The 23,136-nt window shown below is 44.2% G+C and overlaps 1 protein-coding gene and 1 long non-coding RNA gene across 8 annotated transcripts in view; one reads left to right on the forward strand and one right to left on the reverse strand.

Annotated features, from left to right (window-relative positions):
• Positions 1-23,136, forward strand: part of mafa (v-maf avian musculoaponeurotic fibrosarcoma oncogene homolog a (paralog a)) — a 393,941-nt gene that overhangs the window by 13,785 nt on the left and 357,020 nt on the right. The window contains exon 2 of one of the 5 annotated variants that reach the window (XM_038806256.1): positions 17,458-18,551. The exons of the other annotated variants lie outside the window; for them this stretch is intronic. Within the exon in view, the coding sequence (XP_038662184.1) occupies positions 17,458-17,479 (22 nt within the window). The 3' untranslated portion in view covers positions 17,480-18,551. Of the gene's footprint in view, positions 1-17,457; positions 18,552-23,136 lie in introns of those variants that run through there. 5 annotated transcript variants of the gene reach the window in all.
• LOC119971102 overlaps positions 1-23,136 on the reverse strand; it is a 139,421-nt gene that overhangs the window by 9,201 nt on the left and 107,084 nt on the right. For all 3 annotated transcript variants that reach the window (XR_005461741.1, XR_005461739.1, XR_005461740.1), the window contains exons 2-6: positions 12,635-12,727; positions 6,353-6,479; positions 5,280-5,460; positions 3,562-3,663; positions 1,276-1,505 (exon numbers count right to left, since the gene is read on the reverse strand). This is a non-coding gene — a long non-coding RNA (uncharacterized LOC119971102). The remainder of the gene's footprint in view (positions 1-1,275; positions 1,506-3,561; positions 3,664-5,279; positions 5,461-6,352; positions 6,480-12,634; positions 12,728-23,136) is intronic.

Raw genomic sequence — 23,136 nt, forward strand, 5'->3', positions numbered from 1 at the left:
GGAAGGGGGAGAGGGGAGGGAGGGGGAGGGAGGGGGGGGGGTGAGATTTTTGCACATGGGTTCCACACAGTTTGATCACGTTGTCAGGTTTATCCCAGCGGATGGGGACACCAGTGCGCGCGTAACAAGCCCATCTTCAGACAATCTACACCATCCCCACAGTGCAGAAGGAGGCCATTCGGTTCATCCAGTCTGCACCCACCCTCTGAAAGAGCACCCTACCTAGCCCCCCCCCCCCCAACCTTTGGGCACTAAGGGGCAACTTAGCACTGCCAATCCACCTAACCCCCACATCTTTGGGGGGTCACTTGAAGAGCCACGAACGAGTTCATATTTTGACTGGGAATCGAGAGCAGAGGACTGGCATTTAGATAGCGCCTTCCCCGGACCTCAGGCAGTCCGGGAGCGATTCACAGACTAGGAATGGCTTGTGAAGTGCGGTTGAAGTTGCAATGTACAGTCCAGTGACACTGGCGGGGGGGGGGGGGGGGGGGGGTTGCTGAATAGGAATTGTTGTGTGTGTCCTTTCCGTTTAGTTCAGCCAGCTGGCTTGCTTCTGCTGTCAATTCTCAATCAATTGAACACGTTATCTGCCACCCGCCTGTTCACACTTTCGAAGGAGCTTGAGAAGTCACGCTCTCAAAGAAAGGAGCTGTGTTGTTACTGCGCACATGACCAGTTTAACTCGGAGTGGGCCGCGCTGGTTGGTACGTGGTCCACACAACCGCTCCAAAATTCACATCCAGTGGGAACAAAACTGCGACGTGGGCTGCATTGCCCGAGAAGGCCGCGACAGCAGGTTCAACAGCAACTTTCAGAAGGAAACTTGCATATATCCTCAACAAGGTATAGTAGGGGCGGTGTCGGACGAACCAAGTGGGTTGTTCAAAGGGCTTGCGCGGACCCGATGGGCCGAATGGCCTCCTTCTGCGCTCTGTGATTTCTACAATGTTGAGGTGTAAAGTCACACCCGAGCCCCACAATCTGCTGGACGGTACTGAGCGCTCAGGCTATCTGGAAGCCAGAGTTTCTGGTGAGATTTCTGTAGCTCTGAACGTGACCCTTTCAGAGAAAAACGAAAGCGAAAGCCCGCCCCAGACTAGAGAAATGAAGCAGCAGGTTATTCATGGCCACGTGGGACAGGTAACGCCTGGTTTGTGGGACAGATCAAGACGTGGGGTTTTTTTTTTGGTCTGTGTGTGGCAACTGAAGTTAACAATTTAAAATCGCATCGCCAAAAAAAACAAGTGCAATGAAAATGGCAAATGTACTGACCTATTCGTGCTGCTTCGGTTTCACAGCGCAATGCAGAGCAACTGAGGGAAATGCATTTGAAGAGATAGACAGGGCAGGTCAGCGCAAATCAATCACATTTCAAGGTGCGGCGGAGAGAGAAATCTTTAACTTGCTTGCACACAACTGATTCCAACCTCCAGCTAAGGACCAGGAATTGGCTTTCTCAGTCCAGCACAGACAGATGACTGCGGAATTGCAAGGGCCGACATCTAAAACACAGTGTGGATAAATAGAATTATAAACCTGTACAAACGGACCTGCTTGACATTCTGTGTCGTATTCGCAAACCTTCTCTTAGGTCAGGGCATGTTAACATTGAGCCTGTCAGCAGGACACAGCACAATTAGGACACACTTCATCACTCACCAAATGCCTCAATAACACTTATCCAGATATTCACAGCGACTAGATTTATGGTACTTTCTATTTAAAAAAAGGAAGGTATAATTTTGTATTTTTGTTGGGAAGTGCGAGATCGGTGTGGTTAATGGTTAGGTTAAAGCTTATAAAAATGTAACCGGTGCAGAGTTACCGTTTCGGGGCAACGCGCGCGGTGTGAGAGGTGTGTATGGGATAACCACGTGGAATCGGTGTGTGTGTGTGTTTGTCTGGGTGTGTTTGGGTCTCTGTGTGCATGTGTGTCTGTGAATGTTTGTATGTCAGTGCATGTTTGTTTGTGTGTCAGTGTGTGTGTTTGTGTCTGAGTGCGTTTGTGTTTGTGTGTATGTATGTTTTTGTGTTTCATTGGTTGCGTGTGACTGTGCCAGTGTGTTTGCGTGTCTGTGTGTGTGTGTTTTTATGGCTGTGTTTGTGTCAATGTGTACTTGTGTTTGCATGTATCAGTTTATGTGTTTCTGTATACGTCAGTGTGTTTGGGTATATGTGTCAGTATATGTTTTTGTGTTTATATGTCTGCGTCTGCCATTGTGAGTGTCTTTGTGTGTCAGTGTATGTGTGTGCGTGGCTGTGTGTGTGTGTCTGTGTTAGTGTGTTTGTGTCTCTGTGTGTGGTTGTATGTGTGTTTGTGGCAGTTTGTATGTGTTAGTGTATGTGTGCTTGTGCCTGTGTCAGTGTGCATGTGTTTGTGTCAGCGTGTGTATGTGTCTGTGTGTTTGTGTCTCAGCATGTGTATTTGTGACTGTTTGAGTCTGTGTCAGTGTGCACATCTGTTTGTGTCGGTGGAAGCTTTTACTGTGTGTGTGTATCAGTATGTGACTGTGTGCCAGTGTGTGTGTGACTTTATCAGCCTGGGTGTGCAGCTGTGTGTATTTGGTAATGTATATGTGTGTTATGTGCATGTATTAGTGAGTGTTTGTGTCAGTATGTGTGGCTGTGTGCCTGTCTGTGTTCATGTGTGTGTTTTTGTCTGTGTCTCAACAGGTGTGTGGCTGTGTCAGTGTGGGTGTGACTGTGTGTATATATAAGCGTCTGTGCCAGTGTGTGTGTTTGTGTATATATGTCAGTGTGCGCATGTGTATGTGTTTCTGACAATGTTTCCATGTGTTTGAGTGTTTGTGTGTATATATGGCAGTGTGCGTTTCTGTCAATGTCTGTGTGCATTTCTCACTGTGTGTTTATGTGTATATATGTCATCTGTGTGTGTCAGTGTGTGTCTGTGTGTGTGTGTCAGTGTGTGTGTGTCAGTGTGTGTGTGTCGGTGTGGGTGTGTGTTAGTGTGTATATATGTCAGTGTGGGTGGGTGTCAGTGTCTATATGTCAGTGTGTGGGTGTGTCAGCATGTGTGTGTGTGTCAGTGTGTGCCTGTGTCAGTGTGTGTAGATATGTCAGTGTGTGTGTGTCAGTGTTTGTCTGTGTCAGTGTGTGTAGATACGTTGGAGCAGCGCGGTAGCATGGTGGTTAGCATAAATGCTTCACAGCTCCAGGGTCCCAGGTTCGGTTCCCGGCTGGGTCACTGTCTGTGCGGAGTCTGCACGTCCTCCCCGTGTGTGCGTGGGTTTCCTCCGGGTGCTCCGGTTTCCTCCCACAGTCCAAAGATGTGCGGGTTATGTGGATTGGCCATGCTAAATTGCCTGTAGTGTCCTAAAAAGTAAGGTTAAGGGGGGGGGGCTTGTTGGGTTACGGGTATAGGGTGGGTTTGAGTAGGGTGATCATTGCTCGGCACAACATCGAGGGCCGAAGGGCCTGTTCTGTGCTGTACTGTTCTATGTCAGTGTGTGTGTCTGTGTCAGTGTATGTCTGTGAGTTGCCAGGATATTTGTTCCATATCATTTATTGGGCTTTATTATTTATTTTAAAAATACTTACACCATAATTTGCGAACAAGCTCCCTGGAAGTTATGTCAGCTCCGTACACTGTTCAAGCTGCTCGATCTCAAAAAGGTCAGGCGATGAAAATAAATCGGTGCACTTAGAGATACAAAAGATTGTTTAGCAAAACGACTTGAAAGAAAAGCCGCGTTCGACCACGAAATGCTAAATAAAACCGGAAACAATGTGCTCCTTTATTTATGTCGATTAAACTGTAAATGCCTCTGAATGGCCCCCGAGACACTGAAGGCACAGGTACACCTTGTCGTCAAAAATATGTTTGTGTGTATGTGTGGTGTACGGAACAACACCAAACGGCTTTTGATTGCGGCTTGAGGATTCTTATCGAGGCGGAAAGTTCGGTTGGGCGGAAAGTTGGCGCAATGATGCCCATGCGGGACAGTGGGTGACGCCTCTCTCGCTCCATGGGGTCCAACAACGAAAACCTTCTCGTTTCCATCAGAACTGGGGGCAGGAGGTGGGGTTTGAGCCCGGCCACGGTGCCCCAAGAAAATTACTCAGAATAGTGAGTAATAGTGGGGTTTGTGAAACTTACTTGTGATTTCCAGAAACACACAAACCTGGGGACAGTGGGGGGTGGGGAGGTGTTGTCTTAGTGGGAGTGGGGCGGCAGGTGATTATGAGAGCTCTTTTGTTGCGATTTGTGGGAAATGAGTTCATGCTTATTTCCCGTTCCCTTCGATTAATTTAATCTGCCCCTCCCCGACCACCCAGACCTCCCCAACACCAACCCCTCACCTCCCCGGGTGATGTCACTGCTCAAGGATCGGGATTGTTTAGAGGACTTCAAACAATCAAAACTTGTCCAATCGTCTCAATCGTTCACTTTAACAGGACGGCAGTCCAGGGTTTTTATAGCAGGCGGTGGGAAAGGCTTTGCAGCATCAGCAATAGCAACAGGAGGAGGCCATTCGGCCCTTCCCGCCTGCTCCGCTATTGGGCTGACCGAACACTCACGAGGTGCAGAGAGTTACCACCGTTGCAATGTGGGAAATGCTGCAGCCGATCAGTGCACAGTGAGATCCCACCAACAGTAGAGTGGGCAAAGTGGTTCCTTCCTAGAGGATTATTCACACTCTCCTGAAAGCCATCACATCAGTTTATATTTATCAACCACTCCCCACACTCCAAAAAAAAGCAAAATGTATATTCTATGGCAAGATCAGTCCTTTTAGATGTGTGCCAATCAATTGCCCGGTTACATTTAACTCGATAGTGTCTGACGTCTGCAGGCGATCTTGGTTTCAATGACAACACTGTGACTGATCACCCAAAGAGTGGTCACCTTGCAGCGGTCATTTCAAAAGCATGCAAAGAAACAGAAAAGCACACACAATCTGGCCAGAAATCTGCGGCAGACATTCCCAAACGTGCACTGAACGCAAAGACGTAAGATTGGCGAATTTGGCTACCCGAAACAGAAACTGCAAAATAGCTCTTTGGATTTTATTTTTTTAATTAAAGAAAAGAATCATCCGGAGAACTGTAGACAAATGGAATATTTATGTATTTTGTTCATGTGGTAAAATTGTTCATCTGTAATATATTGGCAATGTGGTATTCATCTGAAACGAGAACTGGGCTGGGCGAGATTCGCCAACAACGGCAGAATTCCTCATGCATCTAAATTTAGCCAAATTGGTACTGAGGGGGGATAAGGGTGTGTGTGGGGGGGGGGGGGGGGTGGAACTCACCTTGCAACTCACCCCATGTCATTCTCATTCGGTAAGGAGTGCATCGCTGAACACTGGGACCAATTCAGATTTGCGCATACCACTGGACAAGCAGACTTGATCTGACTGAAACCAAATTGCCGAATCCGGAATAAAAGAAAAGGGGGTAGTTTCCTGGAGTGCATCGCAGGCCAGTCAGTAGCTGAAAGACAACAGACATTTCAACTCAGCCCCATCACCCGTCGATCAAAGTTCCCCATTCGGGCAAGAGCCTGCCCCTTCTGTCACTGGCAGAGCTGTGTACTTAGTTTGCCTAAATCTCCATTAAATAAGTACGAAATGAAAATGAAAATCGCTTATTGTCACGAGTAGGCTTCAATGAAGTTACTGTGAAAAGCCCCTAGTCGCCACATTCCAGCGCCTGTTCGGGGAGGCTGGTACGGGAATTGAATTAATCCTCTAGGAAGGAGCCTCTCTGCCCCCTCTACTGTTGGTGGGATCTCACTGTGCACTGATCAGCTGCAGCATTTCCCACATTGCAACGGTGGTAACTCTCTGCACCTCTTACGTGTCGGTCTGCTTTAAAAGCCAGCGATTTAGCCCAGTGTGCTAAACCAGCCCAACTAATAACGGGAAGAGCAGGAAAGGCAATGGAAGGATTGTGGATTCAGATGTGCCTTTGACATCGAGGGTGGGAATCATGTCATTTAATTGCTGGTTGCAGCAGAGTTCATGACAGTAAATTCATTTGGTAACATTGTTCAGGTGGAGGCTGGGGGGAGTGGTTTGGTTCCAGGTAAGGATTAGAGTTTGGGATGGAACAGTGAAATGTCCTCTTGGAGATAAAGGTCAGGTGGTCATCTACTTAACCTGGTAAAAGTAAAAACGAGATAAATTGCGACGGCAAAATGCCTCGCTGCTCAGGACAAGATAGCCATCTCACATCCCCATCCCTCCTTTTGATTCCAAGACTTGAACTTAAATGGAAGCGCACACTGAGATTGATTTTAACAGATTGCCTTGGGCTTTCTGATTCGGTAGCTACGCTCCCCATTCAGTTCAAAGAGCTAATAAACTATTTTCACCTTACTCACAGAGTAACGATGCCTTTTCTCATACATAGACTGTGGAGTGCAAACATATCACACCACATTAAGCGTGTCCCTTCGTGGAACCAACGAATTCCCTCCTCCATCACCGCACCAAAGCTGATTTAACTGCCTGAAAGAGAGCATTACTGTTGTTACATTGTGATATTTTTAAAGAATCTTTTAACGACAGTTTTTATATTCTGTGGAAGCAAATGTCGCTGAAAACGCAAAACAAAAACTTCGTGTGTTGAATGTTCCTTTGGTTTAGTAAATGTGGTTTGTCAGGCAATCTGCCCCTTTCATCATAACATGAGTCCGTCGTTTGAATGGACCTGTGAAATGTTCATTACTGACTTAACAGTTCACGGTCCAAACTGTGTCAAAACTTAAACCCCTTGTGATGCTTGGTTTGGAGACGTCCCACTGACGCACAATGCAATGTCAAACCAAACCAGGAAGACATGTTCTAAAAATGTGGGACTAATTATTTAATGCTCGCTAGGACCATCGACCTTTACTTGGAGTTTTGAAAGGCTAAACCTCCGACTATTGATTGTTAGAAATACCACCCCATGATGCATTCAATTATCATCACATTTTGCGGGCGGGACGGATCCGCCGGCCATAATCTATCCAAATTCATACTTCAAAGACATTTGATAGTTTTACCTCAAGGCGAAGTATCAATATCCCCGTGAATTACATAATGAATTGGTGTCCGATTTCATTTCTCATTCAGTGAGAACACCGGGTATCTCCAGTTACAGCAATTAACCCTGTGAATAATCATTAGTGCCATTGACCATGTATGAATACATTAACATTAATTTAACAGGTAATCCTCTTAATCCATTTTGTAACCCCTGTGTCTGATTTACCCTTTATACCATTGAGCTTTACTCGTCCAATCTTGAATATCTGAGTACCAATTTCTCCACGTTCTGAAGAGCGACCAGGGATGGACAATAAATGCTGGCCTCACCAGGGACGCCCATATCCCGTAAATTAATATATTTTTTAAAATCATAACATAATTTCCGCTGATAATTGTAATTCGCAGTTGAGCTCCTTTGGTTAACTTTTACACCTAACGCCATAATGTCTTCGATTAATGGAGTCTGAGTTAAGGATTCCGCAATAATGCAGCAACACATCAGACATGACTGGTTGGCTGCCCGGATTGGACGTCCTGGCTTTTCAATTCGCTCTTTACTCATCCAGTCTGCACTCCGGCTGGCGAGACAGCACACAGTCATGTCCATTGCGACTCTATCATTGTGGCGAGTCCAGTTCTTTGCTCCTCTATGCAAATCCTCTCGCTATGAAGGCCAACATACCACTTGTCTTCTTTACCGCCTGTTGAACTTGTATGCTTACCTTCAGTGACTGGTGTATGAGGATACCCAGGTTTCATTGCACATTCCCCTCTCCTTATTTATGGCCATTCAGATAATAGTCAACATTCCCATTTTTGCTGCCAAAGTGGATAACCTCGCATTTATCCGAATTTACCGTATCTGCCATTCATTTTCCCATTCACTCAACTTGTCCAAATCACACTGAAGGATCTCTGCACCCTCCACAAAGCTCACCCAACTTTCTGTCATCTGCAATTTGGAGATATTATATTTTATTCCCTTATCCAAATCATTAATTTATATTGTGAATACCTGCGGTCCCAGCAACAATCCCTGCGGTACTCCAATAGTCACTTCCTGCCATTTGGAAAAAGGCCCGTTAATTCCTAATCTTTGTTCCCTGTCTGCCAACTCATTGTCTATCCATCTCAATACACTACACCTAATCCCATGCACTTAGATTTTACACGCTGATCTCTTCTGTGGGACTTTGTCGAAAGCTGCCTGAAAGTCCAAATAAACCACATCTGGCTCCCCCTCATCAACTCTACCAATTGCATACTCGAAGAATTCCAGTACATTTTTCAAGCATGAATAATTTTGCAAGTATCAATCACAGGTTCAGCTCCAATCACAGATACAATCCAGAATCACAGATTCAATCGCAATCACAGATTCAACTCAGAGTCAGTTGTTTTTTCTTTCTAAAAGTTTTTCCAGTTAGGGGTCAATTTAGTGTGGCCAATCCTCCTAGACTGCACATCTTTGGGTTGTCGGGGTGAGACCCAGGCAGACAGGGGGATAATGTGCAAACTCCACATGGACAGCGACCCAGGGTTGGGATCAAACCTGGGATCTCAACACCGTGAGGCAGCAGTGCTAACCAGAATCACAGTTTCAACTGCAATAGCAGATTCAACTCCAATCACAGATTCAGCTCCAATCACAGATTCAGCTCCAATCACAAATTCAACTCCAATCACAGATTCAGCTCCAATCACAGGTTCAGCTCCTATCACAGATTCAGCTCCGATCACAGATTCAACTCCAATCACAGATTCAACTTCAATCACAGATTCAGCTCCAATCACAGATTCAACTCAAATCTCAGAGTCAAATCTAATCCCAAATTCAACCTGGAATCACAGATTTAACCCAGAATCACATATTCATTTCCAATCACTGATTCATCTCCAATCACAGATTCAGTCCAGAATCACAGATTTAACCCAGAATCACATATTCAACCCAAAATCACAGATTCAACTCCAATCACAGATTCAACCGGGAATCACAGATTCAATTCCAATCACAGATCCAACCCCAATCACAGATTCTCTACCCTCTACTGGTGTTCCACTCCGTGTAGAGTTTCTGCCATCATAACTTCGCTATCACAATGACAAATTTTCACCCCCCCCCCCTCCCCCAACACATGATTCTGTCTCTACCCAGCCCACCTGCCACTGAAACCCTCATGTCACCCCAGACCAAACAATCTCCGCCCTCTATAAACCTCAGCTCATTGGAATCTCTGCCACCTCGCACAGATCATTCATGGAGACATTCGGTTAATTGTGTCTATGCTGAATCTTAGCCACCCTGCACAGATTGCCACTCACTTAGTGGCTGGTTTAGCACAGGGCTAAATCGCTGGCTTTTAAAGCAGACCAAGGCAGGCCAGCAGCACGGTTCAATTCCTGTACCAGGCGCCAGAATGTGGTGAATAGGGGCTTTTCACAGTAACTTCATTTGAAGCCTACTTGTGACAATAAGTGATTTTCAGTTCATTTCACTCGCCTGGTCCCAGCTGATCAGCCTTGGATTTTAAATGGGCATTTTCTGAATTTAAGTCTCTCCATCACCTATGGAATTCCTTGCCCAGTGAAGCAGTTGAGACTCCTTCGCCCTCCTGTTTCTCTCTCACATTGCTACAGCTCGCCTTCCTCCCACCGCTTGAACTATCTGTACCTCGGACTCTCGCCTCTTCTTTGGTGTTAGTGTTAGTGAGGCAACACCTGGAGTATTGTGTTCAGTTTTGGTCTCCTTACTTGAGAAAGGACGTGCTGGCGCTGGAGGGTGTGCAGAGGAGATTCACAAGGTTAATCCTGGAGCTGAAGGGGTTGGATTACGAGGAGAGGTTGAGTAGACTGGGACTGTACTCGTTGGAATTTAGAAGGATGAGGGGGGGATCTTATAGAAACATATAAAATTATGAAGGGAATAGATAGGATAGATGCGGGCAGGTTGTTTCCACTGGCAGGTGAAAGCAGAACTAGGGGGCATAGCCTCAAAATAAGGAGAAGTAGATTTAGGACTGAGTTTAGGAGGAACTTCTTCACCCAAAGGGTTGTGAATCTATGGAATTCCTTGCCCAGTGAAGCAGTTGAGACTCCTTCATTAAATGTTTTTAAGGTAAAGATAGATCGTTTATTGAAGAATAAAGGGATTAAGGGTTATGGTGTTCAGGCCGGAAAGTGGAGTTGAGTCCACAAAAGATCAGCCATGATCTCTTTGAATGGTGGAGCAGGCTCGAGGGGCCAGATGGCCTACTCCTGCTCCTAGTTCTTATGTTCTTATGTTCTTTCAACTCATCCCTTTTGTCCCACCATTTGTATCCGTGTCCCAGATTCTGGAATTCCCCCTCTAAAGGTCTCCATGTTACTCTTTCAATCCTTTATTAACATTTTGTCGAAGCGTTTGATCTCGCCTCCTACAATCCCAGCCTTTGGCGGGGTATTCACCAGCCCAGCACTAACCCCTGTGTGAAGCGCTCTGGCAGGGTTTCCCCCCTAGTTCAAGGCTAAATCAATGGAAGCTGCGCCTGTTCCTGGGCCAAGTCCTGGAGGCCAACACGGCCAAGACGGTAGCCAAGCCAATAAAGGGGTTAGAGGAAGGTTGTACTGACTGCGAAATGAAGGAAAAATCTTTCCGCTTGTCCAGAACAGATATGGTGGTGGTGTCAGGTGGATGAGATGGAGTTACCACAAAATAATCACATCAGAGAAACTCAAAGCCATTCTAGGCGTTAGCAAGCGACTTCTATCTGACAGCTGAGGACCGATCCGCCACATCACTGAAGGTTACACTTCAAAGGGCGAATTGAATTCTTGCTTGTGATTAAAGATGCACAATGGGAACAGCGCGCTACTAAACATATTCCAGGTACAAGTCTGCACCGGCAACAAGCAAATGATAGTTCGCTTGAGATTGCGCTAAAACCCGCTCTATGACTCGCCTGAAATATGTCCACAAGTTGGGCATTCTTCAGACTGCCCATGAAGTGGCTTTTAATAATCCTATTCGGCTTCACCAGAGCTATGGATTCCCAAACTGGTATCCACACAGGGAGAGTTCCACAAGGGACAATCATAAGAATGTGGAGTCTGAACATTCTCCCCATGTCTGCGTGGGTTTCCTCCGGGTGCTCCGGTTTCCTCCCACAGTCCAAAGGTGTGCAGGTTTGGTGGATTGGTCATTCAAAATTGCCCCTTAGTGTCCAGGGAAGTGCAGATTATGTGTGGTTATGGGGTTAGGGAGATTGAGCCGCGGTAGCATGCACTTTCAGAGGGTCGGTCAGATTCGATGGGCCGAATGACCTCCTTGTACACTGGAGGGTTTCTCTGAATCCAGCCGAGACCATTAATGCCACGATGCCCACATCAAACTCAAGCTCTCACCCAGCTCAAAGCGAAGTCTTTAAGTTGAGCTTCCTGCCAAAGACAGGAAAGTGACCTTTCCATCGCTGTAATGTCCATTTATTTTCCCCAAGTGTTGCTGGAAGAAATGGAGCAGCGATTTAGAGTGGGGTGGGGTTTATAATTCCGATATTCCTGGTCCCTGGACAGGGTCACTGGGCTCTTTATTCCAAAACTGTCGCAAAGTGCGCCGTCTGTCAGAACCCCTCTTTCCAAAGGGAGGCACTTCCCACTGATGCAAAGCGAATCCTGGTCAGCAGCCAGCAGGATTGTGGAATATGGCACCGTTAGATGTGTTAACCCGCTTACAGGATGGGAGGGGTGGCACAACACCGCATTCTGCATTCAGATAGATGAGGTGGGTTTTTTTTTCATCCTGACCTAGTTAGGCTGCAGGCTGGTATGTAGAGCAGGGAAAAATGAACTAAAGCCCTTAATATTATCCCAGCACTCCCGAATTCTGGAGAAATGAATAGATGACACACTCCGAACAGGACCAATATCCAAATTCTAGTTTTGCTATACCAAGAGAAAATCAGACAAGTACTGTGCTGCCCCAGAAATTGTGCTTTCCAGATTCGCCGCAGGGAATATGCAGGATAATAACGATACAGATTTCAGTGAGAATTTTAGACATTATCCCCCCCCCCCCCCCCCCCCACCCTTTTAAATAGTTTGCAGTTTTGTTGCTTCCCCATTCTCGGGAGTCAGTGAACATCACTTTGCCATCTTGCCCAGAATGACGATTTGAATTTCAAATACCATGGTCGGCCTATTTCATACCCCAGCCACCACCCCACACCCTCCCCTTTCCATTGAGCAGCCTTGGCATCCCTCGCCTCGGCCGGCCGCTTACCAATGTCACCAGAAATACATTAATAAAGGGACCTAACGTTTGCGCAATAACCTATCACGAGGAGCAGCTGATATTACCAAAAGCAGATTATTGAGTGAGATACCCTCCTGAGACTGAGGGTGGGCCATTGTGGGAAGCATTGAGCAACATCAGCTCTGCTGGGATGTCGTCCAAATTGTAATGAACCCTTCCAAGTGGCTCCTCTTTTGCACAGGTAAGCGATTTGTGAACTTGCATTTTGCTTTTCAGGGAAGGGAGCTGTTTGGACTCCCAGCCGTTTTATTGGCAAGTCCTTCGATTGCAGTCAGTTCCCATGGTACTGGGGGGTGGCGGACAGCTGCGAGAGGACCAGAGTTCAGTGACTTTGCCCTACCTTCTCCAACCATCCGTCGAGGAGTGTGAACAATGATGGTTCCCCTCTTGGGCAGCTTCAGCAGCGACCATCCCTCTCCATCTCTCTCGTTATCTGCGGATAGAAAGCAAAGTTTTTAGAAATCAATCGGTTATTTGAAGGCTTTCGTTTGTGACTGATGCGGAGGAAGGCCAACGGAAATGATAACCAATTCGCTGCTGTGATATTAGCAAGGCGCAATTAGAAAGAGTTACATCGATCGGAGCAGCGCAACATATTTTAGGACTGATAGACAGGATCGGTAAATGTTGGAAACATGAAAGAAAATCCAGGTGATGACTGGGCAGGGCAGGTAGATCAGCATCTTAGAATCATAGCCCGGGGGTGGGGGGATTGCTAGTTCTTTGTGTGGGGGGAGTGGGGAAAATCCAATTAATCCAACCCCCACACTGCAAATGTCTCATCTTCAATATGTCCAATTCTGCAAAGATCACAGGTCAGAATCAGCTCATGAAAAGTCCTAAAATCCTAATATGTCTGCGCTTTTATCAGATGTTACACTTGCAACATCATCTGCTACAATTACAACGCTTTATTTCCAAGCACAGTTTACATATATTATAAATAGAATACATCCTCTCCACCGGCCAGTCTGGTGCTGCATGCTACACTCATGGGTCTGGCCAGGACTTGTCGGTGACTAAGTTTAGGTTATCTGGCCGGCATCTCGAAATTGCCTCTCACCAGTTGCCACATCACATCTCCTCCACACGGTTCCCCAGTGACTCAATTTCAGAGTAAGTCTGATTCAACGCGAGACCAAATTAGCCCTCAACGATTATTTTATCTCGGTAAATTGTGATTCCCATCGAGTGAGCAAATTCAATTGAGAACAAAAAAGTTCGTCCCGCAATGGAAATGTAGAAGAAAATGCACTGGGAAAGGTCAATGGCTCGGGCAGCGTCTGTGGAGGGAGGAACAGGGCTAACGTCTCGAGTCCTCTAGGACTCTCCTTCGCCACTTCTTGGACGCTGCACACCCCAGTGATGGAAGATGATCAGACACTTCTGCAGCTCAAGCGCACGACCTGGTCGTTTGTGCCTTGTTAAAAGCCACTGAGAATCGTTTTCACAATTGCTTTCTCTAAAGCATTGTAACTCAAGTAGCTAATCGCTACGCATTTAGTATTAAAATATAAAGTCACCCCCCCCCCCCCCCGAAGATTGCAATTTGCATGCATGCCATCATATCACATTTTTTTTTGTGTTGCATAGAAACTCTGCTTTCTACGCTGCTTTCAGTGGTGACTACAGTACAGAACTTATAAAGAAATCTGCGTTATTTCAGGAGGGTGCATCCATGGGGACAACGGTGCAGCCAATTTATCCCAGGCGGGAGAAATTCCTTATTGCTCGTACATGACTTCTTTATGAGGTTGAGTTGGGTTTGTTGAGATTGAGGCACTCCCCCCCCCCCCCCCCCCCCCCCCCCCCTCCCCCCCGACTCTGCTGATGTGTTCAAGTCTTCCATCAGCAGTCAATTCAGGCGGATGCTCCAGTGTAGCGCTACTTATTCCAGATCCCTCATGGTTTTGAAGAAAATCTCTTCACAACACCCTCATCTCTAAGGAGAATAAGCCCAGCTCCTCCAATTTATTCTTGCTATTCCTTCTTGTCTGGAACCATTCTCCTAAATGTTTTAATGCACCCCCTCCAGTGCCTTCACAGCCTTCCTAAACTGCGGTGTCCAAAATTGAACACCTCCAGTTGAAGCCAAGCCAGTGTTCTAGAAAGATTCACCATCACCTTCTTGCTTCTATCCTTTGTACTTTTATAAAGCCAGGATCTAGGGGATCTTATTAATCGCCTTCTCGACCTGCCCTGTCACCGTCAGTGATTTGCACAGAGATAGTCTCAGTGTCTCAGCTCCTGCACCCCTTTAGAATTGTGTCCTCCATTTTATTTTGCCTTGTCATATCCTTCCCACCAAAATGGGTCAATCGCTTCACGTTTGTCTGAATTAAATTTCGTCTGTCACGTGCTTGCCCATTCTTCAACCTGTCCATGTTCTCTTGAAGCCTCACATTATCCTCCCCACATTTCATATTACTTCCAAGTTTTGTGTCATTTGCACAATTTTAAATTGTACCCTGAACACCCAAGTCTATGCCTTGAATATGGATCAAGAAGAGCTCCTAAAACCGACCCCTGGGGACCCCCACTATATACTTCCCTCATCCAAAAATTTAATCAAATTAGTTAAACATAATTTTCTTGAATTGGTCCACGCTGGCTTTCCTGAATTTTGTTCAAGTGAGGGGAATTTTGTTCCAGATGATTGTTTCTTGAAGTTTTCCATCACGGAGATTAAACTGATGTGTTTGCAGTTGTTGGTCTTTATTTAATTGCCACCCCAGTACCTCATTGGCCCGCTGACTACCTCTCGACTATCCCAAACTGATGATTACCCCTCTGACCTGACTACCCTCAACCACCTGACTATACCTCTAACCCACCCTAGGCTTCCAACACCCCGACTAAACCCTGACCTGAATAACACCCTTAACTCGAGTACCCTCTAGACCACCTGCCTCCCTCCTAACCACCCCTGACCCCAGAACCACCCCAGACCACCCAAATAACCCCAAACTACCTCACCCTCTTATCTACCACTCCATCCCAGCATACACATACGTGCAACCCTACCCGTCACATTGTTACCTTCTTCCATACATCCACACCCACTCATCTGCCACACTGTTCCCTCACGTAATTATCTTCCATCTTATCCCCTCACTTACCTACCTGCCTCCCCTTAATCAATATTGATACCCCTCGTCTTTTCTTTCCCTCCTTTATCATCTGAATGTTGTATACCCGGGTGGCTACCTGTGCCTTCAGCTCACCAACCTTATTAACCACAAAAACAGATTAGGCTGCAATCTGCTGAAACAAATCAAAGTAGCGAAACAACACATGCTATTATTAATGTACAAATTGGAAGAGATACTCCATGAAATACAATTCACCACAAGTTGCCAGATGGATTGCATTGCTTCATATTATAATTGTGAGAAAAGTATCTTGCATGTATTTCACAAAGTTGCTGCACTTCTACATTAATTGCCCGATAAACATATCACAGAAAATTTATGTAGTAATTAATTGTCTATATACTGTTTTAACAATGTTATTACTGATAATCACTGGCAATCAACCTCTCTGGCTCAGAAAGTGAACAATTAAAAGTTAAGAGTCTCATCTCTTCAGGCAGTGACTTGTTGTTAGAGATTTAAAAAATGCCATATTTTTCCCTTATTTTCATTTCTGTTCCTTTTTCTCGTCTTTCTTTCCCTCTCTTCATTTTGTTGTCTGTACCTGATTTGACATTCAATTCACACAATCTAATTCATTTTTCATTGCAGTCCTTCCTTTGTTTATTTCTCAATCCTTTAATCTCAAACAGATAAACAGTTGGTCCCCTGGTTCACTATGGTTGAGATGCCCTCATGCTCTTGGGAGCAACATTATCAGATTGTACTTCTTGCAACTTCCAAGGCAAGAAGGATTGAGCTGAAGGGCATAAGATAAAGTCCAACTAAGTGAGTGTACCATGAGATTCCATGTTCCATCAAATGCTGGCCTATTGCCTGCTCATTAGCTCATTGCTGTTTGTGATCCTTGCTGGGTGGAAATCAACAGTCTTGTGTCTTAAAACAGTAGCTACACTTCAAACATATATAATTGGCTGTAAAGCATTTGGAACATCCTAAGATAGAGAAAAGTACTACACAAGTTCTTCTTCCCCTCCCATTCTGGCAGAGATAAAATTTTGAAGTCACCAGCGTGTTTAAGGGTCTTTTATAAATGAGTCATGGGGCTGGTGTCAATGTTCAGTGCAGTGACTCCATGTAAAGGCATAAGACTGGAATATACGATGCTGAATTTCCCACAACTACCATATAGAAATGTCACTCTTTCCACTCAAATTCTGTAGCAAAGACTGCGTGCAAGTGTGCCGAGCTGCTTAATAAAGCAGACAAGAAGAAATAGTTCCAGCTTATCTCATCAGATTGTGTGATCGATTTCAGATAACAATGGAAGGTGCTAAAAATATATATTTTTCTATAGCAGAACACAGCAAAATATTTATCGTATGAATAGATGAATCCTGTGAATAACTGATTGCCGAGCACAGGAGTGCAAACATTCCAAAGATATTTTTGTGCTCCTATTTTATAAAGTTATGTGGGGGGGGGCAACAAGGATGGTCGACCGATAAAGATAGGGGTAGAAAAGGAAGCTGAGTTTTCTTCTGATGAGAATCGAGATTATTCAGATGTCAACAGTGAGATTGAAAATTGTGAATGAAATTGAAGAGGTGAAAGCCGGGAAATTGCCATGGAGTAACGAGAGTGCGGGAGATGGGCCTTGGGGACAGGAGGACATCTGTAATTGACAATAATGTCCTTGGGTTATGGACGGGTAAAACCTATTATGAGTTTAACTACCCATTATTTCCCATTGTCTTCCATTGGACATATGAATGTCTACTTTTTAAATTAATTCTCAGGATGTGGCCACCATTAGGAAGTCTAGCTTTTACTACCCAGTTAATGCACTGGAGCGGTGTGCCAGATTGCTTTAAAGGGCAGTTTAGTGTCCTGTACAGACCAGGTTTGGTAAGAATGGCTGGTTTCATCACACAATGGATAGCAGTGAACCAGTTGGAGCTTTACACCAACTGGCAGCTCAATTGTTACTTTTATCAGAATTGTAACACAAAATGAATTCAAACACTCATGCTACCGGGGTGGATTTAAACTCATGTTCTCTGAATTACAGGCCCAGACCTCTAGTTCACTAATCGGGTAATATAACACGGTGATACTATATGTGCGAGGGCATATATTGGATGAGCAGAGGATTGGCTCAGCCGAGAAGAGTTCCAGGATCAAACATTCTGCTAACACGAGCTGTCTGTGTTAGTGCATGAGGAAGAGCTACTTTGGCAATGTACCTTGAAACCGTACCCCAGCATGAGTCAGTGCTTTCAGCGAAACAGAGAAGACAACAGAAAGGATGATAAAATGGCCTATCAGGAAAGCAGATCCAGAAAATAGATTTATGTTGGGGCGAGGAGGATGATCAGATTATTTGTTTCTCATTTATATTCTTGGACTCCTACATCCGTAAAGTTCACGCTAAAGGCTGGATTCCTGTAACTATGCCCGCAAGATTCTGTGTACTAATAAAACATCGTGGGCGGGCGTTATCAAGCGCAGTGTTTTAGGAACAAATCCTTAAAGCAGCTTCTTTGATTCTGACAGCGTTCACATAACATCAAGCACTCATTCCAACCTCAAGCATTTCAAGTGAAGCAGGGGTGTTTTTGCCTCAGCCCTCTTTGAATCTTAGTAACTTCCTCCAGTGACTTTCCCCCGTCACTGCGGTAAGAAGTTAACAGTTTTTCAAGCATTTAACCATCAGCCTTCTTCAAGGTTTATTACCTCTCCTCGAGACTTCCCATTAGAAAGCCAGGCGAGGCTTTTACCAGCATCCGCTATGAATGATTTTACAGAAACTCCCTCCCCTCTTTGTTTTGCATATAGGAAATACAGCTGTGACTCACTCAACCAACATACCACCAAAGTGCCAGAATCAGAAGAAAGCAACCATACCATCATAAAAATAATCCAGGATGAGAAAAGGCCAATCTAACTGTAACTCTGCCAGCTTAGTATTTGTTTAGAATATCCTCATATCTTTGTCCCTATTACACGGCTTTGGAGGATTCATCAGAACCTTTATTATCATGATTCAGAAAGCTCTTTCTAAGGCCTGCCTCAAATATGATAAATTTAACTTTGATATCTTACATCCTTTCTGTTAATTGTATATTAATTAGGAGTTTAATTGCATTCAGGCCATGGGCATTATCTGGGTGTTCACTTGTGATCATTTATATATAGATGCAGGGTGGAAGTATGACTATTAGCAGTTTGGAGGTGCATGTTTGTAATGCTTGTAAATAAAAACTTATAAGTGTGTAAAGATTAGGCTCCAGTTCTATCCTGCACCACCTGGCTATCTGGAATGAAACACGTTTTAACATTATTTACTTGCAAGCAATATCCTGGATTTACCTTACTTGTCCTAGATAATAATATCTATACACCTCAATGAGGTTCATCTTAACCTTTATGTTTCAGACTGAACTTCTGTGATGTTCCTTATAGCCTATCCTCACTGCACTAGATTTGTTACTATGGCCCTTTCTTTGCACCCTCTCAAATGTAGAGAACTCACATTCTGTTCATCAGTTAAGCGTACTGATGTATACAGGCGTCAAAGTCTGACTCCAGAGCTGTGAAAATAGTCAGTACAGGAGATACGAATGGGAATACAGATGCACACAGATCTAGGCCTTCTCTTTGAACAATGTTTTCTATTGATGAAGGCTTCACTTCCGAATTTAGAAATGTTATCTATTTGTACCTCTCATCTCTGTATTCCTGCTGGAAGATTAACAAACTCTAAATCGCACTCGTCAATGCAACAGCCATGGTAGTATTCCCACCATTGCGTCTGAAGGCAGTCAGTTCAAGTCCACTTAAGAAACTTGAACAAAAAAAAACTAGGTTGACATTCCCGTACCGTACGAGGGGAGTACGGCACGGTCAGACACGCTGACCTTTTTGAAGGAGATGCTAAATCAAGACTCCATTTTCCCTCTCAGATGATTGTAAAAGATCCAATGGCACTATTTTGAAGAAGAATCGGAGAGTTCTCCCCACTGTCCAGACCAAAATATGTCCTTTAATTGACATCACAAAAGTAAATTTTTTTATAATTACCAGGTTGCTGTTTGCAGGAGTTTGGTGTGCATAAATTGGCTACTGTGTTTCTAATATTACAACAGAAACTACAAGTCAAAAGTACTAATGGGTTGCAAAGCACTTTACGATATTCTGAGATCATGAAAGGTGCTAAATAAATACAAGTCTTTCTTTTCAACAAAAGTACATTGATGATGATTTAATTCCCACCAACGTCCTGCATCAAATAATCCACTTCCTATTAACTTGGGACCATAGCACAAAATAGCCTACTGATTTGGCAGTAATGGATAGATTGCGGCAATTTAATTCAAGAAAGCCAAATGGCTAATGTGGAAAGTGGAATATTTCACACGGCTGCGATAGAGAGCATTGTTCCGAAGATGGGTAGAGGAAAATTGTGTCTCGGAAGCTTTCCACTGCTTTCAACTGTGACCTGGTAGCATTCGCTGTTATCACAGGAAGCCCAAAAGTAGAAAGTATTCCAGTCAACCGCCTAAGCAGCCTCGCCTTGGCCAGCGGAACTCTCACACGAGAAAGCACCATAAGAAAAGTAGATTTGAAAACATGTTGCAAGAAAGGATGCTGTTTTGCAGAACGAGTTTTGTGAGCTTTAGGCACTCTCAAAGGTGAAAAGGGACTTTCAGTGGATTGACCTCAGGTGAAACCCACACTGCAACTTCATACAAATACAGCCATCAGATATTAACGTCTAATTACTAATATGTAAGAGCACCATACTATTTAATCACTACCAAAGCGAAAAGAACAATATTAGTAAGGGTGAAATAGTATCTTTTTCACTTTAGGCATAATATATAATCATTTTGATTATTCATTTGTAGCTCTGTATGACTTCCTTTTAATCATTTCCACCTACAAGTGCTAAGAATCCATTTGCTCACTGCTCCTGCAAGGTAAGGCAGTGAAGGTGCTAATTTATTTCCACTGATTTTTTTTCAAGGGAAAAAACCTCCTCAGGTCATTAAAATTGTGAATTATATTTTATTGGTCACCTTTGTTAGCAAGATCAGACTATTAATTACATTATTACAGCTTATGGAATTAATGTTCTCCCCATTTCCACACATTTCTATCGTGCCATGTTTTTGATGTGTAAAGCCACATCTGGTCCCACCTAAATTAAAAATTATTTAATGTTGAAATGCACCAGGTTAATTGTGGGAATTCCCTATAAAAGCATTCAAATATATTTGCGGACAAAATCATTAAGATATAAAAGTTATCTTTTGCTCAAGCTGTAAATAAAAATGCTTTGAACTTGATTTTCAGGCACAACGTGAGAAGCATATCCCCCGCCCCCCCACCAGAAAACCTACAATTGAGCATTTTTTGAATTATACAGCAGTAACTACAACAGACAAAAAGGAAAATATGTATATAATGAGAATGAAAAAATAAATCAACCTCAGGCAATACACAGCAGGATAGCAACAGAAAACCAATGTGACTTTAGTTGGGGCCATGATATTGTAGAGTTGGCAAGTTATGATGTAAAGTTAAAATCATTTAAATGTATGCACAGAAAGGCCATTCGACTCAATAGGGGAGTTGGACCTGCCAGGATAGGTGTGTGTCAGTTCATGCAGCAGGTTAAAAGCCAGCTTCCAAGTTTAACTCAACTGTGTTCATTGGCGCACAAGAAACACCCATGGGGCAAACGGCCTATCATTTCCATATGTTAAAAGGCAATTAAGTGCATTTTTTAACCTGAGATTCTGCCTTTAACTTTTGGTACAGGGTTTCTTGAGCTTCCTGGAAGCACCAGGTTGAATAAAATAAGACAGGAGAGATTTATGGGGCTGAGGAACTAGAAGGATGGAAAGCCTTTAAATACTGAGATATGACGGTGATTTCTTTGTCAAAAATTAAAGGCTTTGGCTCATTTGACTTGTTCTGGGAGTCTTTTTCACTTCTTATCGAAGACAATCAAATTCCAAGACGAGGAAAAGTCCAGAATAGAGGTAACAAAGGCATGGATAACATTTTCAGCAGAACTTGAGCTGAGGCATGGGTGGAGATAGATGATGTCACGGGTGGAGGTCGGGGGGGGGGGGGGGGGGGGGGGGGGGGGGGGGGGATGGTGGAAATAGGTGGTCTTGGCATTGAAGAAGGGTGGATTACTCATAGAATATGAAAATAGGACCCTGACGGACCTACATGACTAAACGCCAAAATGAATGTGTTCCTAAATATTTGAGATTAGAATCAGGTGTGAGGTAAAGTGCTCGACTTCCATCCAATGGGTATGTAACCATTCCAGAGGTGCGCTTTACAAATGACAGACATAATACAAAAACTGGGGGTGAATACCCATTCCGGCCATTGTAACAAATTAAATATGATTCATGGTTCTCAACAGGCACTTCAAAGATAATTCCCAAAACAAAGCATATAGGTATAATGTGCTTAGAATAAAAAGAACAATAGGGGGGAAGAATCTTCATTTGTAAGACATTGGCTTTACCTAAAATTGTTGTTGTTGATGGAAGATTTGATGGGCACTGGCTGTCCTCTGGTACTTTGCCCAAATAGCTAATCCTCATGTGTCAGTCTAACAAGTGAGTTGTCAGAAAGTTATTTAGCTATGGGGCTATTACAGTTGCACCAGCTTCTGCCTTTATCTGTCTTCTACACATGCACACTTTCCAGCAGTGGCAACTGAGTAGCTATCTGTAACTAGAATCCTGTCTGATTATTTCACTCTCTGGAAAATGCCTGAGGACACTGATGGCAATCATAGCCCCTGTACTATCTGTCCAACCAAAATCCACTATCTCAACACCTGACAAAAGGTGGAATGGCGGAGTTCCCAGGTCTGGAAGGTTCAATTCGACCATTCGCTGTGCAATTTGCTACGGAGTCACTTGGGGAAAGGGAAACAAATGATTAGACGGAAGGCTGAATCAATTGAGCAACTAGGACAGTGCATAGCCTAGAATAACTGAAAATAATCTGAAGAATATTTCTAATTTTTCAAAACACTTTTCTGTCATACCGAGCATAAATTTGCCAACCGAAAGGACAAACAGTCTTTCACTTGTTCCTAAGACCTTTCCCAGTCCCTACTTCAGGCAAAATGGTACCACGCTGTCTCCACCACCCACCTTCCTCAGTTGTCCAATCCATGGTCATGAGCTCAGGTTGGAGACCAGCTATAGGAATCTAAGTCCTACATTCTGGGTGGTGTACTCATCCACTAATGCTGAGCTCTAGAGAATGTGCAAACGGCTTCATGTATGTCATTAAAAAGTAGAAGTCGTAGTCATTTTATTGGAAGTATCTTTTAGTCTGTCACATTTCAATGTATATTATAAAATTAATGGCATGGTCAGAAGGAAGATTATGAACCTGGCATGTTGATCTCCACACTAGATTCTCTGATCTGTCCTCCTGGTGGACAAGCAAGCTTCCATAAGGAATCTTCGGAGAACAAAGTCCACACTTCCACATAGACCTGTGAACCAATGACCTGGGGCTGGTTTAGCACTGTGGGCTAAACAGGTGACTTGTAATGCAGAATAATACCAGCAGCGCGGCTTCAATTCCCGTACCTGCCTCCCCGAACAGGCGACGGAATGTGGCGACTAGGGGCTTTTCACAATAACTTCATTGAAGCCTACTTGTGACAACAAGCTATTATTATTATTATTATTGAGACTGG

This window comes from Scyliorhinus canicula, chromosome 9 (genome assembly GCF_902713615.1).
Source record: "Scyliorhinus canicula chromosome 9, sScyCan1.1, whole genome shotgun sequence".
NCBI lineage: Eukaryota > Metazoa > Chordata > Chondrichthyes > Carcharhiniformes > Scyliorhinidae > Scyliorhinus > Scyliorhinus canicula.